Here is a 16,800-nt window from a genome sequence, read left to right as displayed (position 1 = left end):
CAATACTGAGCAGTCTCAAAGGCAAACTTAATGCCATAAATTGCATATATGATGAAAGAGATGGTTTGGCACGTGGGTCTTTTCCGTTCTCCACAAACCTTCTGGTACTCCTTCTAAGCCCTCGGTTCTCTCACTTGTTCCTTCCCATGCCACATCATCCCTTCCCCTTCCTTATAGCTTCAGGTGACTTCCACGTCCCACTCTTCCTCCTGCTCCTTACAGACTCTTCTTGTGCCCTACAGATATGCCTGCATGACAGAATGGTAATATTTGCAGGGTGGACAAGTGACTCAGGTGGGTGGTGACTTGGCCAAACTTATTATGAAATCAAATTAATATTTCTCCAATCTTTAATTTTCTCTGTTAGCAGTGGTTTCATGTGCCAATGTTCACCATTGTGATGCTGGACTGCAAGGCTCCCTGAGCAAACCTTTCTCTTGAAGGGGGAAAAAGTGCTATCACCCAAGATCTGCTTGCTTAGGCATGAAAATGAGACATTGTTCACGGCAAACTGTTCACGTCTATGATCCAGGCCTTCCTGTTCTAACATGAGACATAAAAGTCTGAACAACATTGACACTAGAATTACCAATACTGGCAGTGTGAGCTACAGCAAATTGGGAGGAATGGGGTAGTTCATTACTCAGTTATTGCTTCAGACTCTCAGCAGACAGCGGAGATCATTGCATTTGCTACATCCCACACTTAAAAAACATAAAATTGTTCTTGAAATTTAAAATACTTTGGAATATTAAGAATCTAGAGAAGACGAAACCTTACAAATGTGAGGTATTAGCACAAACTGGCATATTTTTCCATACATACATGAATTTTGGTTGTGGTTACTATCAGGATCTTCTGGCTGTTCACCTCTTCCTTGCATACAGATTTTAGACTCTCACGCTCTTTTTACATCCATGCAAACAAATATGAATAAATGTCTCTGCGTGTCCAAACATATGTAATAGTCTATGGGAAGCGAGTACTTTATCAATGACAACTGAAGAACAGGCGTCTGCTTAGTAATGCCTGTGTGTTTTCCTCGAAAAGGTTCAAGTTTAAGCAATGAAAATCCTTTTAAATAATGGGGTTTATACAGAAGAATCAAGTGGGACATCACCAGCTATGCTTCTCCTGAGGCCACCCAATGAGTAAATCAGTAAATAATGGAAATGCCTTCTTTATTGGACTGGGGTTCTCTTGTTCTCAAAGCTTTTAGTCTTAACACCATGTCAGACCCACCAGCTTCCTCACCCCCCATTACATATTATTCTTTCATCTGCCTGGCTGAACAGCAGGCATACCCCCCCCCCATTCAGTGTCTGGCACTGCTAAGCTCACATATTCTTAATCTCCCTGCCCTGCTGCTGGCACAAGCAGCAGCCTTTTCTTTGCTCTCTTGGCTTCTTCATATTCAACTGGCTCCAGAGATCCGCCCTCAGAACCCACCAGGACACAGATGTCTGTCCAGCCTCCACCTCCTTCCCTTTGCAAGATTAAAACAGACCCAGCAGCCTGCACCTCCCTCCCTGCTGGGTCCTGCGTGGGGCAGGAGGAACCGTCTGCACCTATTGCTGCTCTCTTCCACAGGACTAATGACAGGGAAGCAGAGAGTGTGACTATAGACACCACGTATTCACATGAGAGAAGTGAAGAAAGCCAGCAGTGAAGATGAAAAGCAACTGGTAAGAGAACAAGCGGGATGTAGAGAAATCTGTAAGTAAGAGATTAGAACAGTTAAAGCTGTCCTTGCCAGCTGCTGCCTTTGTTGTCTGGTTTTATGACAGCATTATATGAAGGAAATGGTAATAGAAAGAGCTTTATTGACATGTTTATAATAAAAGGCAAAGATAAAAAGTTCTCATATAAAGAAATTGTCTTGTCAAGTCTGTTAGTAAATCCTTAACTTGGGTTTTTATACATTTAATATGGACAGCTCTGAGGAGAAAGTCAGTAACAGAATCTGTCAGAAACTATACATTCATACTGGAGTTTTCTTTCTGTTACAGGAAAATTACAGCTTTCTTTTACGTGTGTAGTTTTCTGTGGTCTCTCATCTCAGCCACCATCCAGCACCAATCAAGTAAGGAGACAGACTTTATCTGCATTTCATCTTTCCATAATTTTGACTGTCAAAATAATTATTCTGAGCTTATTCAAAATTAAAATCCTCTCTAGCTAGCCATCACAGAAAGGAAGAACTGTCTATGTGTGTGTATGGATGTATGTATAAGGGAAAGAGGAGAAAAAGCAAGAGCTGTGTGTGCTATTTTAAGCTCACTATTAGATACAATTTTAAGGTAAGGATTAAAATCCGAAGATAGATGGTAGATACAGACCACAAATCTCCCTGCATCTTTCAGTGCTTCTAATTAGATATTCTTCTGCTACCTGTGGCAACAAACTCATTCCACTTTATTTGCTGGGCATAAAATGTAAATGGCTGGATGTCAGCCATATATCTCATCAAATAATATAGAATGAGGCCATTTCTAAGGTGTAACATGTGAACCTGAATGTTCCCTTTAAGTCCATGTTGTCAGAAGGAAACCCACATTTATGGTTGAGCTGTTGCAGCACACAAGAGGCTCTCTGTAGGTTAAAAATGCATCTCCTTTCAACTTGCACTCTTCATTCTTCCCCAACCAGACTCTACTAACATTTTTCCAGATTGACTTGATACTGGACTTATACATGACTCTTAAACTCTTCAAAAAAATGTTTATTTTTCCTCCTTCCTTCCTTAAATTAGAGGAATCTGGTAGGTTTTCATGGTTATTACAGGGCTTTCAGACAGATAATATTCTGAAAAATTAGATTTACAATTTGTTTTCCTCAAACGAATTTATTCTGCATTCTTGTTTGGGTCCACAAAAAGAGGTCTGTAAGTTCTGCTTGCTCCCACCCTATATTTCTGAATGATCATTCTCTGATCAAATGTGGCACACAGGAAGGTGGGAACACCTGGAATACCAGAAAGGATGGGAAAGATGCCAACAGTTTCTCAACAGCCTTTCTAGTTGGCATGAGGTTTGTTTAAGTTTCCTTGGGACTAGGGAGACTGTTGGTTTAGGTAACTGGCTTTTTTTCCAAAGTTTGCTTAAACCGCTAAAAGTTCCAAACCAAAAACTCCTTACACAGCAGGCCTTCTTGTGTTACAACTATTTCTCCATAGCTCTGCAAGAGAAGAATTATTATAACACTCTCACTTAAAGGCTTAAAAAAAGATTTAAATAATTGGTCAAGTTACAATTTTAAATTTGGAACTCTCTAGAAACAGATTATTATTTTCTTAGATGCTTGACTTCACTGAGTACAGTTTAAATTCATTATTCTATACATCTAATAATTATTATTTTCTATAGCTCTATTTAATTAATAATATTCTTAGAGTTGCTTCACTTAATTTTTTAAGGTGATCTGAGGCAATGTACAGGCACACAGTTAACAAGTTCACCCCTTTTTGCAGGACTACCAGTCATTCTGGGTGCCAGTCAGAGAACTGATCTCTGCCCAACAATCAGAATTGGCCAAGATGACTTACCAGGCAAGTAGCATCCTGACTTTTTCAGGAAAAAGCTGCTGTTAAGAAAATTTATCCAGTTATATTCAGGTCTGTGACTTCACAATTCTCTAATGAAATTAAAATGGAAGTTATTTGGACATGGGGTTTTTTTTTGTTGTTTTGTAGGCTTTGACCTGATTTCTCAGTTCCAAATAGAAAAAGCTGCTTCCCAAGGAATTATCCAGAGAGTAGTGGGCTCCACTTCTCTCCAAGTGGCTTATAAATTGGGACCCAATGTAGACTTCAGGATCCCAACAAGGTAATGCCTTTTGTTGTTTGACTTTCAAATGCACATATTTTGCAATATTATAATTTAAGGCGTAGATCCTCTCCCCAGCTAGATCACCCCATTTGCAAAGCTTTTGGAAGGGGAAAGAGGAGTTCAGCTTTTTCTTCATTGCCACCACCAGACCAGACTGATGCTGTAACAGCAATTTCAGGGACTTCCACTTTCCTCTACCAATGATATTGCTCAGGGTGCCTCAAGATTTGCCAGTAGAAAGGGATTCACCTCTAGGAAGTCAAGGCAAAAGTTGTTGGTGACTTGAAAAGGGGTAGGGAGACAAAGAAAAGATAATAGGAGGAGAGTGAGGAAAGTTTTCTCAAAGCATTGACACATGACCTTTCTGATCAGGCAAGGACTGCAGAGACAAGGTAGGATAAAAGCCGATAGATTGTATGGTAAGGGGTTTGGTTGGGGTTTTTTTTTGTTTTTATTTTTTTTGCTTTTTGGATAATTGGTACATGCATGTTCCTGGCTGATTTATGGTCACTTAATCTATAAAACATGAAAACTATTATTTAGCATGTCAAAGGCAAGTTGCAACAGGATTTAGGAGTCTACTTGTGTTGGTGCTTTACAGGCCAGACTTGCTGCCAATGAAGGAATAGAGACAGTACAGCAGGGTAGAGATGTCTGCCAAACTTAGGCAGGTCTGGATTCTGGTCCACCACTTTATGTAATTAAGAAAGCCTTTAGTTAGCAATTAACTGGCAAGACCTCTAGTTGGACTACTGTTTCAGCTAGGAATAATTGGAGTGCAAAATGTTTCTGTCATACTCCGGCTATCACTGACAGCTTTTGCTAGCTGCAGTCCTCCCTGGCTTCTGCCTTTGTAGCCACCAGGTTAAGCTCATGTACAGTGGCTGGAGGTTGGTTACACTGGACTTCTGACTACTTTCCATTCAAAATCAAGGCTGCTAGTGCATAAATGTGAATCCAACCACAATCAGTAAATGGGATCTTTGTTTCAATAGAAGTTGGAGATTCTCAGATTTTCTGCTCATGCTTCTTAGCTCAGAAACAGTCTGAGCTATCAAAAGTGTAATATTTTTGTTTTTAAGAAAGTTTAGACTTATTGCTTTAGTGACATATATGCTCGATATACACAAGTTATCCCTGGTCAAGCCTATACCAACTGCATTAATACACCATAGCATCTGAGCTGACTACTGCCACTGGGCTTGTTGGCTGGGTATGGTGCTGTAGTACCATGAGTTTACTACATTGAAGACACTGACTGGTACTTCCAGTCAACGCTGTGCTGTTACACTGCAATGCTACCTCATGGTAGCCACAAATCTGGCCCTGGCTCAAACTAAAAAGTTACCCACACTTGAGGTGCCTTGTCCAAGGGAATGGGTTACGGCCTGAGTCCTGACAGTGCTCTTAGTGCATCAGTGTGCTGCTCCTCTGTCACTGAGCTGGACCTTGCTGCTCTGGTCCGGTGTTATTTTAGAGTGTGCCTCTCTCAGTAAGCTGACTCAGGAGGAGTGAAGTTGGCAGTGAGCAGCTGAGGCTGACAGCACAGGAGAGGCACACCATAGGCCATTTCTGATATTAAAAAAAACCAACAACACCAAAACAGAACTATCCACATAATCCTTATAATGTGGCATGGTAGGTGGGTTTTACTGGTATTAATCTGGGATGATGAAATACCTGAGAAGCATCTCAGTAGTTGGCAAGTTATACAGAGCACCTAAAGCAAGGCTGAGCATCTTTAATGGCATGGGCATAGCTCTGGCTTTCTCAGACCCAGGCACTGCAGCAACTCTGAACTCCTGCTGCATTCCCCTCCGGCCGCCCCCCGCTATCTTGTGGAAGGGAGTGGAGTTTTTAAGGATAATGTCAATATTTCCTGGGGTACCAGCGGGCAGGAGCTGCATCTCGCGGCTGCAGGCAGCGGAGGGGAGGGAAGGGGAAGGCAGAGGAGGGGAGGGAAGGGGAAGGAAGGAAAAGGAAGGGGGAGAGGAGAGGGGAGGGGAGGGAAGAGCCCCCGCCCGCCCCCGGCCCGCGGAGCCCCCGCCCCGGAGCTGTCCGTGCCCGCGGTGCTGAAACGCTGCGCGGCCGCCGGGCCGCGGGGGCCGGGGGAGCCGCGGGGGCCGCCGAAGGTGTCGCGGGCGGCACACAGAGGGTACAATCCTCCGGTTCGTGCCTCCGTCGCTGTGGGCTCCTGCTTCGCCAGGAGCCGGGGGAGGCAAAACCAGAGTGAGGCTAGAAAAACTACACGGCGCTGTTTTCACGTAGGTACGAGTGCTATAGGAGCACTGGGGAGGGACCATCGATAAACATATCAGGCAACAGCAGGCTCCACGCCTGCCCCGCTGCAGAGATCTCCTCTCATACTTTTGTTAATGGGCAGCCCTATTAGTACCAGGTAACCTGCCAGCCATGGACATTGTCATCTTTTGCCATATGAAATAGGGAGGGGTCACCCTAAGTAAGCCCGTTCCCTGGCATAAGTCATCCAAGGCTTTTGAGGAGGGGATGGGGAGATGGGTGCACACATAGTAATGGAAACAAGCCAGTTACAGTATCAGTGCAGAGGGCTTGCCTGACTGTCACTGTTCAGTCGGTATTTATCAGGAATAGTAAAATAATTTGATCACTGTACTAACACAGACAAGCCCATGTTACAGTGGCTATGGCATGGGAATGAGAGCTCAGTTAGACGGGTATGGCTCAGCGTATTTATTCAGTCTTTGCTGTAGCAACAGCTTATGCCTTGAAAAGCTTACATAGCTTCCTTAAAACACTACTAAATTGTAGCTTGGTCTTTTTGCTGCTTAGCATGCCTGCCAAGGTCCAGAAGTATATCCCAGAATGAACAGAAATGATTGCACACAAGTCTTGACTTAAGCTTCTCCCATTATCCACATGAATTCCCATTGGCCATTGCTGCTTGCAGCATAAAATCAGCTGAAGAATCAAGAGTGTTCTTTGTGTAATAAGAACCTGCGAAACTGCCATGACTCATACCATTGGCTCTGACACACTGACCCTGTCATTTTTCAGTTTAATCTATGTACCTGTTGTAGGTGTCAACCAGTTAGTAAGTACAAAATTAATACTGGTAATTTGGATAATAATGCGTTGATTTTTAAGTGCAAGCTTTAAAAAAATGTATTAGCACAAAGGAATATGTTCCTCATAATGTTTTTATTGGGGAAAAGGGCTAGCTGTATTTATGTACTGGATAAAATCTTAATTCTTTGACTTCATAAATGCAGCTGTCACATCACAAGGCCCCTGTGTCCACATGGATAAATTAATCATCATAGAACCATAGAATCATAGAACGTCCTGAGTTGGAAGGGACCCACAAGAATCATCATGTCCAACTCCTGTCCCTGCACAGGACAACACTGAAATTCACACCGTGTGTCTGAGGGCGTTGTCCAAATGCTTTTTGAATATTGTCAGGCTTGGCGCCATGACTGCCTCCCTGGGGAGCCTGTTCTAGCGCTCCACCATCCTCTGGAGGAAGAACCTTTTCCTAATATCCAGCATAAACCTCCCCTGGCACATCTTCCTGCCGTTTCCACAGGTCCTGTCACTGGTCATCAGATACAAGAGATCAGCTCCTGCCCCTCCTCCTCCCCTTGTGAGGAAGCTGCAGACCATGATGAGGTCTCCTCTCAGTCTCCTCCAGGCTGAACAAACTAAGTGACTTTAGCCACTCCTCATATGGCTTCCCCTCCAAACCCTTCACCAAATAATGCCAAGGAACATTCCAAGGCATTCATACTTGATCATCTATACGGTTAAAATATTTTACAAGACCTTCGCATAGTTTGGGTCCAGACTAATTAGCACTCTTTAAACAATTCTTGGGTACAGCTTGGCAGCTAGCATAGGCCATGGACTGTTCCCAATAAGCAGCTTGCACATAGTCATCATATTTTGGAAGTAAGCAGGGTTAAACTTTTTCAGAGAACAGTCCGGAGCATATTGAATTTAGTAGCATGAAGGTAGCCTTCTAGAAATGTTTGCCTGCATCCTTATCTCAGAAAAAGCAGAGCAATGTAAAAATGTAAGCTGCTGTTTATATTTGGGGTAGTTGTCCACAGCAGACCACTTCAGCAGATGACGTGAGAAACACAATATGGTAAATTGAGAATTGGAAGTTTATAAAGCTTTATTAATAAGCTTGGAACATCCAGAGAATTTCATATGCTGATTTCCTGATTTTTCCTTTGGGAATATTGCTTCTCTGTGAAGTAATGCTTTTCAAATGCTTACGTCTGAAGGTCTGGTGTTTCTACATTCAGCCACCAAAGTTCTTCAGGTGCTTTTCCTTTTGCATTACAAGATATCTTACATAACACTGCTCCATTGATATTGATGATGACAAAATATAGCTAAGAAGCTAATCAGCTCACAAGAGAAATAATTAGCTTAGAACTGGATGTTTCTGAAGAATAGAGACCAGCTGAGGATAATGAGTCCTAGCAAATGACTTCTGGCTAATGACTTAAGACAGTTGCTATTAAAAATGCTTAGCTAGATTTTATTGTTATTGCTTATTTGATGGCTGCCAGATAGTGCCTGCCTGGTCAGCAGTGATTCTAGGCAGCTTCAGGAGGTGCAGACACAAGTGTCTCCAGCCTGAGCAAAGGAACCCCCACCTCTGGGTACATGATACTGCATTATCATGAGGTTGGCCAGAGGAATTCTACAGCTGTCTGTAGTGGATTGTACTAAAATTTCTAAAATCTTCATTTAGTAAGGAGTAAGTTATCTCAGTGGCCAATGGAGCCCAGCTAAGAAATTAACTCTTAAATAAATGGGTTTAAGAAAATAAGCAGTTATTTTGTAGTAGTCAAATCAATTCGTAGTAAACCTTTTAAAATACTTGCTGGTCTTGATGAATCCCAAAGTCAATGGAACTATTCACGGCCTCTCTAGCACAGCCAGATGACTTATCTTGATTATATTGGTGTCTTGGTAGGACTTAGCCTTGAAATCTTAAAGAAATCTTCCTGGTAAGCACTCAAGCTATGGCATTAAGACTCTTAGGCATTTATGAAAAAGATTAAAAGAAAACCGTAGTGTTTCAGAAGTTCCCTTAGATGAATTACAAATGTTTCACACCCCATCGCCCCAGTTGTATTTAAAAAATCAAGCAAGCACCCAAGTATCTGGTAAAATACCTGACCTTGTACTCATTTCACACATAAAACAGTTAGTAATAGTCTGAGTACACAAGGAAAGCAGGACTAGACTGCTAACTTACAAACTTAGGATACAAAAAAGGAATAAAAGAATGATCTGATAGCTTATATCCCTGGCAATTTTAAGTGGGTAGGAAATGGATCAGAACCGAATTTAGCCTGTGTGCTTGAAATAATGTTGCATGTTAATTCTTCCTTTGCTCATCTGCCTGATTCTAAATGTAAAATTGCTTGATTTCCTTCCATAAATTAGTGGAACTGGAAACATGTATGTTAAAAAAAATTGACATGAGTAATTTAAATGATTATATAGTTGTCAGCTGTTCAGAAAGATTACAGAATCTAGCACTCTTCACTTTGCAGTGAGATGGAGGAATATCTTCTTTACAATTGTTTATTTAAATATCATTATAAATTTGCCCTGGTTTCCAAATATTTAGCATTTTAAGCTGCTGACTTCAGTAAGGTTTTTGCCTCTGTAAAGATCACAGGCTTTGGAAAAAACTGTGCACTGAAATACACTGATACCACTAAAGCCAATGGAATTGCTTTTTGTTACTGTTGGAGCAACTAAGATGAGAATCTGTCTCGGCTTTACTTGTAGAATTGTAGGTATAAATGTTACACAGCAACACTCCCCTGCAGAGTACCTTTCTGGCGATGGGTCATGCTGTGCTTCATTATGTTGAGTCACGTTACTGATACAGAGTCTCTAGTCTAAAGGCAGCAGACCTTCTAACTGGTTATTAAAAGTTGTTTAAAATATAAATATGTTTGTGCACTGACTTTTTATCTTTACTGTTCTATATATATTTCTTATAATTTAGTTTTCTCTTACCAATATCAGAAGCTCTTACACAAATTCTCTTCTTTGTATATCACTTGAAAATGTTAACGTATTTCTTTTCTATTTTAATTTCTGAAAAAGAAGGAGGACCCATATGATGGCTTGTAAAGGACTAACACTATAGCTAAATGTGGTGCAAAGAACCCTTTTTCCAATCTGGTATAAACAGTCTTCTAATTGAAAAGTGTAACGATGTTTCCTTACTAGTTTTTTGTTTGGTTGGGTTTTTTTTCCCCCCCAGTATAATTATGTCAGCTGAAGTGGGCTGAGAATGTGTGTGATATTTTAACCAGTATCGCCATGACAGCGAAACAGTGCAGAGAAAGAATGAAAACCTCTCCTCAGAGGATCTGGGATTAGCAATGCCTCCTTTTGGTGCACAGCTCGGCATATCAGATCCCCTGGAGTCACTGAACTTGATAGAGAGAAAGTGGAATGTCACATGGAGGCTAGTTAAAAAATTACTTACCAATATTACCTTCGGTAGGGTAGTAGTAAAACCAGCTCTTGTGCAAGAACGAACAGTGGGATTCAACAAATGAAGGGATAAATGACTCAGATGAGCTAAGGTTTTAGCAGCAGAGGACATTGAAATACTTGTTTAAGAGATATTATGGAAGAATGACACAGAGGCCCATAGAAGATGTGCTGAACTGGGTAAGGAGCTTAGCAAGAGACTAATGCATATCTGTATAGGAAGAGGGAGCATGTTCCCAGAGTAGGAAAGAATATATAAATATATTGTGTAACCTAGAAGCCTAACAAAAGGATAGGGGACAGTAGCATACACTGGAAGGGGCTCAGAACAGGAGGAAAGGTACAATGTCCACGCATTGACATTTGCATTTAAGATGGCAGAATACAAACTGAAACGATAAGAGAACACAACAAGTTAGATAAAATCCTATCAGGCAAAGACAGCTGGGACAGGTTACCACATCTGCAGTCAGCAGAGACACAAGTCATAGCAAACCGCAGGCAGTTTAAAGATAATGGCAAGGAACCCCTGCTCCCACCTTTGTGTATCTCCACACTTTGTGTAATGAGATAATCTTCCAGCTAAACATTCCCCCTCCTCATACACCAGCTTTCAGGTGTATGTAAAGGCTCATGGGGAAAGAAGAGAAACACCAGCTATTCGGGTAGTTTAATAATAAGTTGAAGCTGCTGCTGCTGCCAGGCTTGCCCTGGTCCTTACTGAAATCTTGCTGAGGCTGTGCCGTCGCCTGCTGGAACATGATTGCACTACAGCTTTGGACACTTTAGCACCAAACTACGAACTGTAGAGACTTTGTTTGGAAGTACTCTCTTACTAAATCAGTAGCCATCAGGCATACAGAATAAGAAATAATTTATTCCAGTTTTTTTGTTTTTTTTCCCCCTTAACCTAAAGCCTGAGGTTCACTAATGCTGGCTAAATTGCTGCTGAGATAAGATTGCTCTGCCACTCAGAAGTAATCTCTGTTCAAAATGCCTACTTGCCTGAGAATTTATTCTAATGAAAGCTGGTGACAAAATAGCTTTGCATGCCTCCATACTTAAGAAATTTATTCAAATACAACTTATTTGTAAATGTGGATAGATGGCAAATAATATATTGATGTCAATAGGATTATGACACTACAATTTTACAATCCACAGAATACGAAAAGGCATATTTCTTAAATATTCTACTGGATTCACTGACACATTTGAGATAAAATTGGCATTACTCTTTTGCACAGTGACACATCCAGTAGTACTTGTTTGTGTTTCTAAATCTCAGATTATAGGAATTGCAAAAAAAGAGAAATATTTTATATGTGGCAAATCTTTTCCCTGCTACTTGTAGTCTTGTGGTTGAATGTCACAGGACAGGATAAATTATTACCTTGGGTTCTTACTAAGCATATATTTGTCAACGAATGATTTGTTGAATGATTTCTGCTGAAGTGATAGCTAATACATTAACAAAATGGTTATTGTCAGTCTGAACAAGGAAATGCATCAGCAAAAGACATTCTTATGACTTCAAAACCAAAGCAAATCTGCACTATCCACCTGGTCAATTATAAAGCCACACTATGTTGAATGATTTTGTAAATCTAATAGTAGGAAATAGCATGATTGTAAGGTATTCTTTCTAAATGTGAAGTACGAGTCTGTTGTTACCCCATTGCCCCTTGACAGGACAAAGGGCAATGGGCACAAATTGAAACACAGGAAGTTCCAGCTAATTACACTTAGAAAGGGTTATCATAAATATTGTACAACATTGGAAGAACCCACATTTCTGAACCAGGACCTTTTGCCATTAGCAACACTAATGACTCAAAAGGACATCCTGTTTCAGGACTCTGCATGCAGAAGAGCACTGATAAAGGCATGGTTGAAATATGGTTCCACTGAGTAACTGTTTCTCATTACTCTGTGGTGATATCTGGAGCTTTTCAGAAAAAAATACACAACAAATGTACTGTATTTTGATCCTACACAGCGCCATATATTCCAACGGATTGCCCGACGAATATTCCTTTCTAACTACTTTTCGGATGACTGGGGCCACACTTCAGAAATACTGGACTATTTGGAAGATTCAGGATTCTTCAGGAAAAGAACAAGTTGGAGTCCATCTTAATGGCCAAATGAAAAGTGTTGAGTTTTCTTATAAAGGAGTGGATGGAAGTCTCTATACTGCATCATTTTTGCATTTGCCTTTCTTGTTTGACTCCCAATGGCACAAGCTTATGATAAGTGTGGAAGCAAACAGTGTCACACTTTTTATTGACTGTATTAAAATAGAATCCTTAAACATAAAACCAAAAGGGAAGATCAGCATTGATGGCTTTGCTGTGCTTGGAAAACTTAAAAATAATCCTGAAATTTCAGTTCCGGTAAGTTCCAAAATCTTTTATTACTGCAAAAAGTGTTTTATTGGATCTTTACACTTAATATTTTTTTGTGGAATGCATCTTCAAATGTTTTCTGGAAGGAGAAATTGCAGAAAATAACAGCTTCTTGGCAGGTAAGTACTGGATTTGCTTTTTAAATTTTGCACATATGTACATACACTACGTAAGGTAAGGGATGACCCAGGTTTTGTCTAAGTCACAATAGTGAAATTTCTCAGACATCCACGCTTCTGTGACTGGATTCTGCACTGTCTGGATGTATCAGTTGGGTGTTCCTCTGCTTATCACATGTGTGGAGCTTGATCTGGAAAGAAGTCTCAGGACATGGATTTGTGGGCTGCGCCTCACACCAAAAAGAGCAAAACTCTCACTGAGCAAGAACTGGGACCCCTCTCATATGTATGCACTGGCCATCAGTTAGACATAATTAAATGTGTGTCTGGCAGAATAAATATTTTAAATCATTAATACAAAGGGAATATCTCCTGTAAGGGAGATTGATGGAGGTCCTTTTTGATATACTCTGGTGCTCACACAGGAAATGAGATCCATATTTAAATCTCAGCACTAAATCAGAGATTATCATGGGTACCTTATACCTCAGGATACTGTTCTAATCATTGTGCTACTGGGTATGATCGTGTTAACAGTCACTTTTGTCTTTAATTAGATTGAGGTTTTTGAAAAAGACTGACCTGGAGTAGACAGTGAACTCTTAAAGAAGGTTCTTGTTTATGAATCTTATGAGGGATATGTGTAGCATCAGAGACTAGATCCAACACAAGCGAAGGGCCCAGCAGAGCTGAGACAAAGCCCACCCATCTCCACCATACCTTGTCCTGCCCAGCTCAGGACATCCCACCCCCATACCACGGCTGCTGTGAATCCCCTTGTTAAATATCTAACTTCTCCTGTGCACTGTAATAGACACCTAAACTCACTGTGGTGTGCTCCTTTATTCTGTGTAGCCACAGTAGGCAGTGAAATGCTTACTCTATATCCTGCTAGTGGATTTAATGTTGCAAATATCCTCTTCATGCTACTACATTGCAAGGAGAGTTGTTTTGATGGAGAAAATAACATTGGGGGCTGACATATGGTAAGTATTGAATGCTTTTGTGCCCTCCGACAAAGAAAATTGAATATGAAAAACCTCAGGGATTTTCATATTTGATTATCTGATTTAGTTTCTGAGACAAGCAATTAATATAGAACATATACAAAGTGACATACCTGTAGTTTCTATTAGAAAAAAAAATTGTAGCTGTCACATCTGCATTTTGCCTTTCAGACATCCATGAAAGTGTTTTCTCAGCTAGTGTTTTTTCAGCTAATGAGTTATACTGCACTTTATGCCGAATAATGTAACAATTTTGTCCCACAGTGGCACTAAATGACATTTAAGACTTTGGGAAGGATATTTCTGAACTCACTTTGTAGATTAAAAGGAAATAGTTTCAAATCACAATTGAAAAAATTGCATAAAACATTGCAAAGTTCCATATATTATGCTGTTCCTTTTCCAAGGATCCTCTTTAAGTGTGTTAGGAACATATGAATGGTAAGATACCCATATATATGTATATTTATGTATATATATGGGTACTCATTTCAAAATGAGTTGAATGGCAAAAGAGAATCAGATACTTTATATTTTGTAACCATTTTCCACATTCCTACACTGAAGTTTTGCATCAACTTTGAAATAAAAAGTGAACTGAGATATAATCTTTTAACTATATTTCATGCTTGCAAAAAAATGTGGCCACAGGATAACCAGTATTGTATAAACTTTAAAGGGGATATGTTGCAACAAAAACATCATCTCATGCTTCATCACTTCTGTTTGTATAGGTTACTATATTGCACTGTATAGAAATCCATTTTACTTGAAAAAGGGTGACAGAAGGCTGTCCCACATGCCTGAAAGGGGCTCTCTAGTATGTTGCTATAGATGTGGATTAGAAAATATGAATAGCTAAAAAGTTATATTAATTCTGTTGAAAACAAAAGTTAGTCTTTGAAAACGTCATTCAAAAGTAATCAGCTAGAGCTGATAGTGTAACGATTAGCTGCATATGTATCTTAGCTTTGCTAACTGGTCTGAGGGATACTGGTGGATGAATGGATGGATGGGATGATGAAAAACATATTCTATGCATGTTACTAGGATGAAAAAATTTCTACCCTGGTTGTAGTCTTCTTTGGAAAGATATTTAGATTAAATGCAAAGAGAGCTATAGGTATGAATGTAATAGTATTACAACACTGAGTATACATTGCTACAGTAAACTGTGCCCTCAAGTTAGACAGAGTCATACATTTAAAAATGAGGATGGTTCCTGATGCCTGTTGAAGTAATGATTAGAAATGGAGAGAGATGTGGTATACTTCTCCCCGTTCCATGTTGGTGCTCTTGCTGGCCTTTGGTTAGGATTAAAGAAGACATGAAAAGCAGCAGAGGAAATCTGGAATTTTATCCCACTTCCTCTCCAGCCCATGTTTTGTAAAGATTTGCTTTTTTCAGCAAGGTATACAAATGAGGAACACTGGTTACTCTAGGCTCTTCAGGCATCTGGTAGGGGAAGAGTGTCTAGCATTAAGTTCTTCCTCCTCTGTGTTTATGCACGTACATCATTAGGCACTAGTGTAAAGTTACGTTAAGTATAGGACACCCTTCTTCAAGGATGACAGGACAAAATGGAATTAAGCAATTTTTACAATTCACCACTTACCATGCAAAATACTTGTTTACACCTTTAGCATGTTTCTGGGAAGATTCAGCCATATTTAGGATATTTTATGAAAAAAATAAAATCTTTGCAGAAGGTAGGCCTTAAAACAGGAATATGATGCACCTTTTTTGACAAAAAGAGTAATGAAGTGCTGGAACAAATTATCAGGCAAGGAATAAGGTAAGCATCACATTTTTAAACTGAGTTTGGATGTCTAAAAATACACTTTAATTCAGACGGAACTGTGTGTGTGACATAGGACTCACTAGATTGAATTGCATGGCCTGTGCCATGAAGCCAAAACTGACAATGGTATTGGTCCAACCTGATATTATAAAAATGTAGATTTAGGAAGACCATATTCTCTGAAAGTATGACAAAGAAATTACAAAATCTGATGGACTAGTAATTTTTAAAAGGCTTTTTATATTGCACGAGTTTCTGGTTTAGCCTGTGCATTTAGTTTCTCTTTAAACTGAGTAAATAAATCTATGTTTGAGGATACCCTTTAATTTGCTTGACTATACTCAGTTTAAACATCTCCCCAGTATTGTTTATTTAATATGTCCCAGGTACAATTTCTTATTTATTTCCAGGCATTGTTAAAGTATATTACTTCCAGTAGTATAATTTTTAAAGGACATAAATTGTGCGTTTCCTAGTCTTCTTTTTTTGCAGTCTGTGAGTGCTCTATTTATCTTGCAGAATAGGTCAACTTCTTATAAGTGCACTGTAATACATGTAATTTCAAAAGAGATTCTTTACTGCCTGTTGTTACTATGATTGCCTAGGAGAGTAACAGATGGAGTTCTGTTAGAAACTACAGCTTGCCTTTGAGCCTTTACAAAGATTTATTCCACGATTTCTGGAATGTTTTATGGAGGGCAAATTTTTATACAGGTTTACAGCTGCATTTTATCTTTTTTTAAGATAAAAAAGAAAATAGTTCTTTTTATCTAAAAGTAATTCAAATAATACACTATATAAACTCTAAGCAATACAAGATATATCATCATTTCAAAGCCGAAAAGGAACTTACTCTCTAAATCATGTATTTGTTGTAGAAAGGGCATTCATTTCTTCCAGCTCAAAGATTAACTGCTGTGAGATGATATAAATTGCCTTTGTTTCTGTGATTTCAGGGGCATCACCCTGATTTTCTCATAATAGGCACTAAACACTTTGCTAGAAGTGATCTTTCCTCATTATTTAAATGACATTTAATGCTGTTAAGTAGTTCAGGGCAGCTGCATGACTTGTAACTTCTCAGAGGAAGCTGCTTATCAATATCTGCTGAACAGGGAT

At 39.7% G+C, this 16,800-nt stretch overlaps 1 protein-coding gene across 1 annotated transcript in view; it reads left to right on the top strand.

The window, feature by feature from the left end:
* The first annotated feature begins 1,533 nt into the window (after positions 1-1,533).
* Positions 1,534-16,800, top strand: part of COL9A1 (collagen type IX alpha 1 chain) — a 72,327-nt gene continuing 57,060 nt past the window's right edge. The window contains exons 1-5 of the mRNA XM_075087054.1: positions 1,534-1,685; positions 2,010-2,083; positions 3,470-3,547; positions 3,692-3,824; positions 12,346-12,742. Of these exons, the coding sequence (XP_074943155.1) occupies positions 1,672-1,685; positions 2,010-2,083; positions 3,470-3,547; positions 3,692-3,824; positions 12,346-12,742 (696 nt within the window). The 5' untranslated portion in view covers positions 1,534-1,671. The remainder of the gene's footprint in view (positions 1,686-2,009; positions 2,084-3,469; positions 3,548-3,691; positions 3,825-12,345; positions 12,743-16,800) is intronic.

This window comes from Phalacrocorax aristotelis, chromosome 3 (genome assembly GCF_949628215.1).
Source record: "Phalacrocorax aristotelis chromosome 3, bGulAri2.1, whole genome shotgun sequence".
Lineage (NCBI taxonomy): Eukaryota > Metazoa > Chordata > Aves > Suliformes > Phalacrocoracidae > Phalacrocorax > Phalacrocorax aristotelis.
Note: the sequence above shows the minus strand (reverse complement) of the source record. Positions and strands in the feature narration are given on the sequence as shown.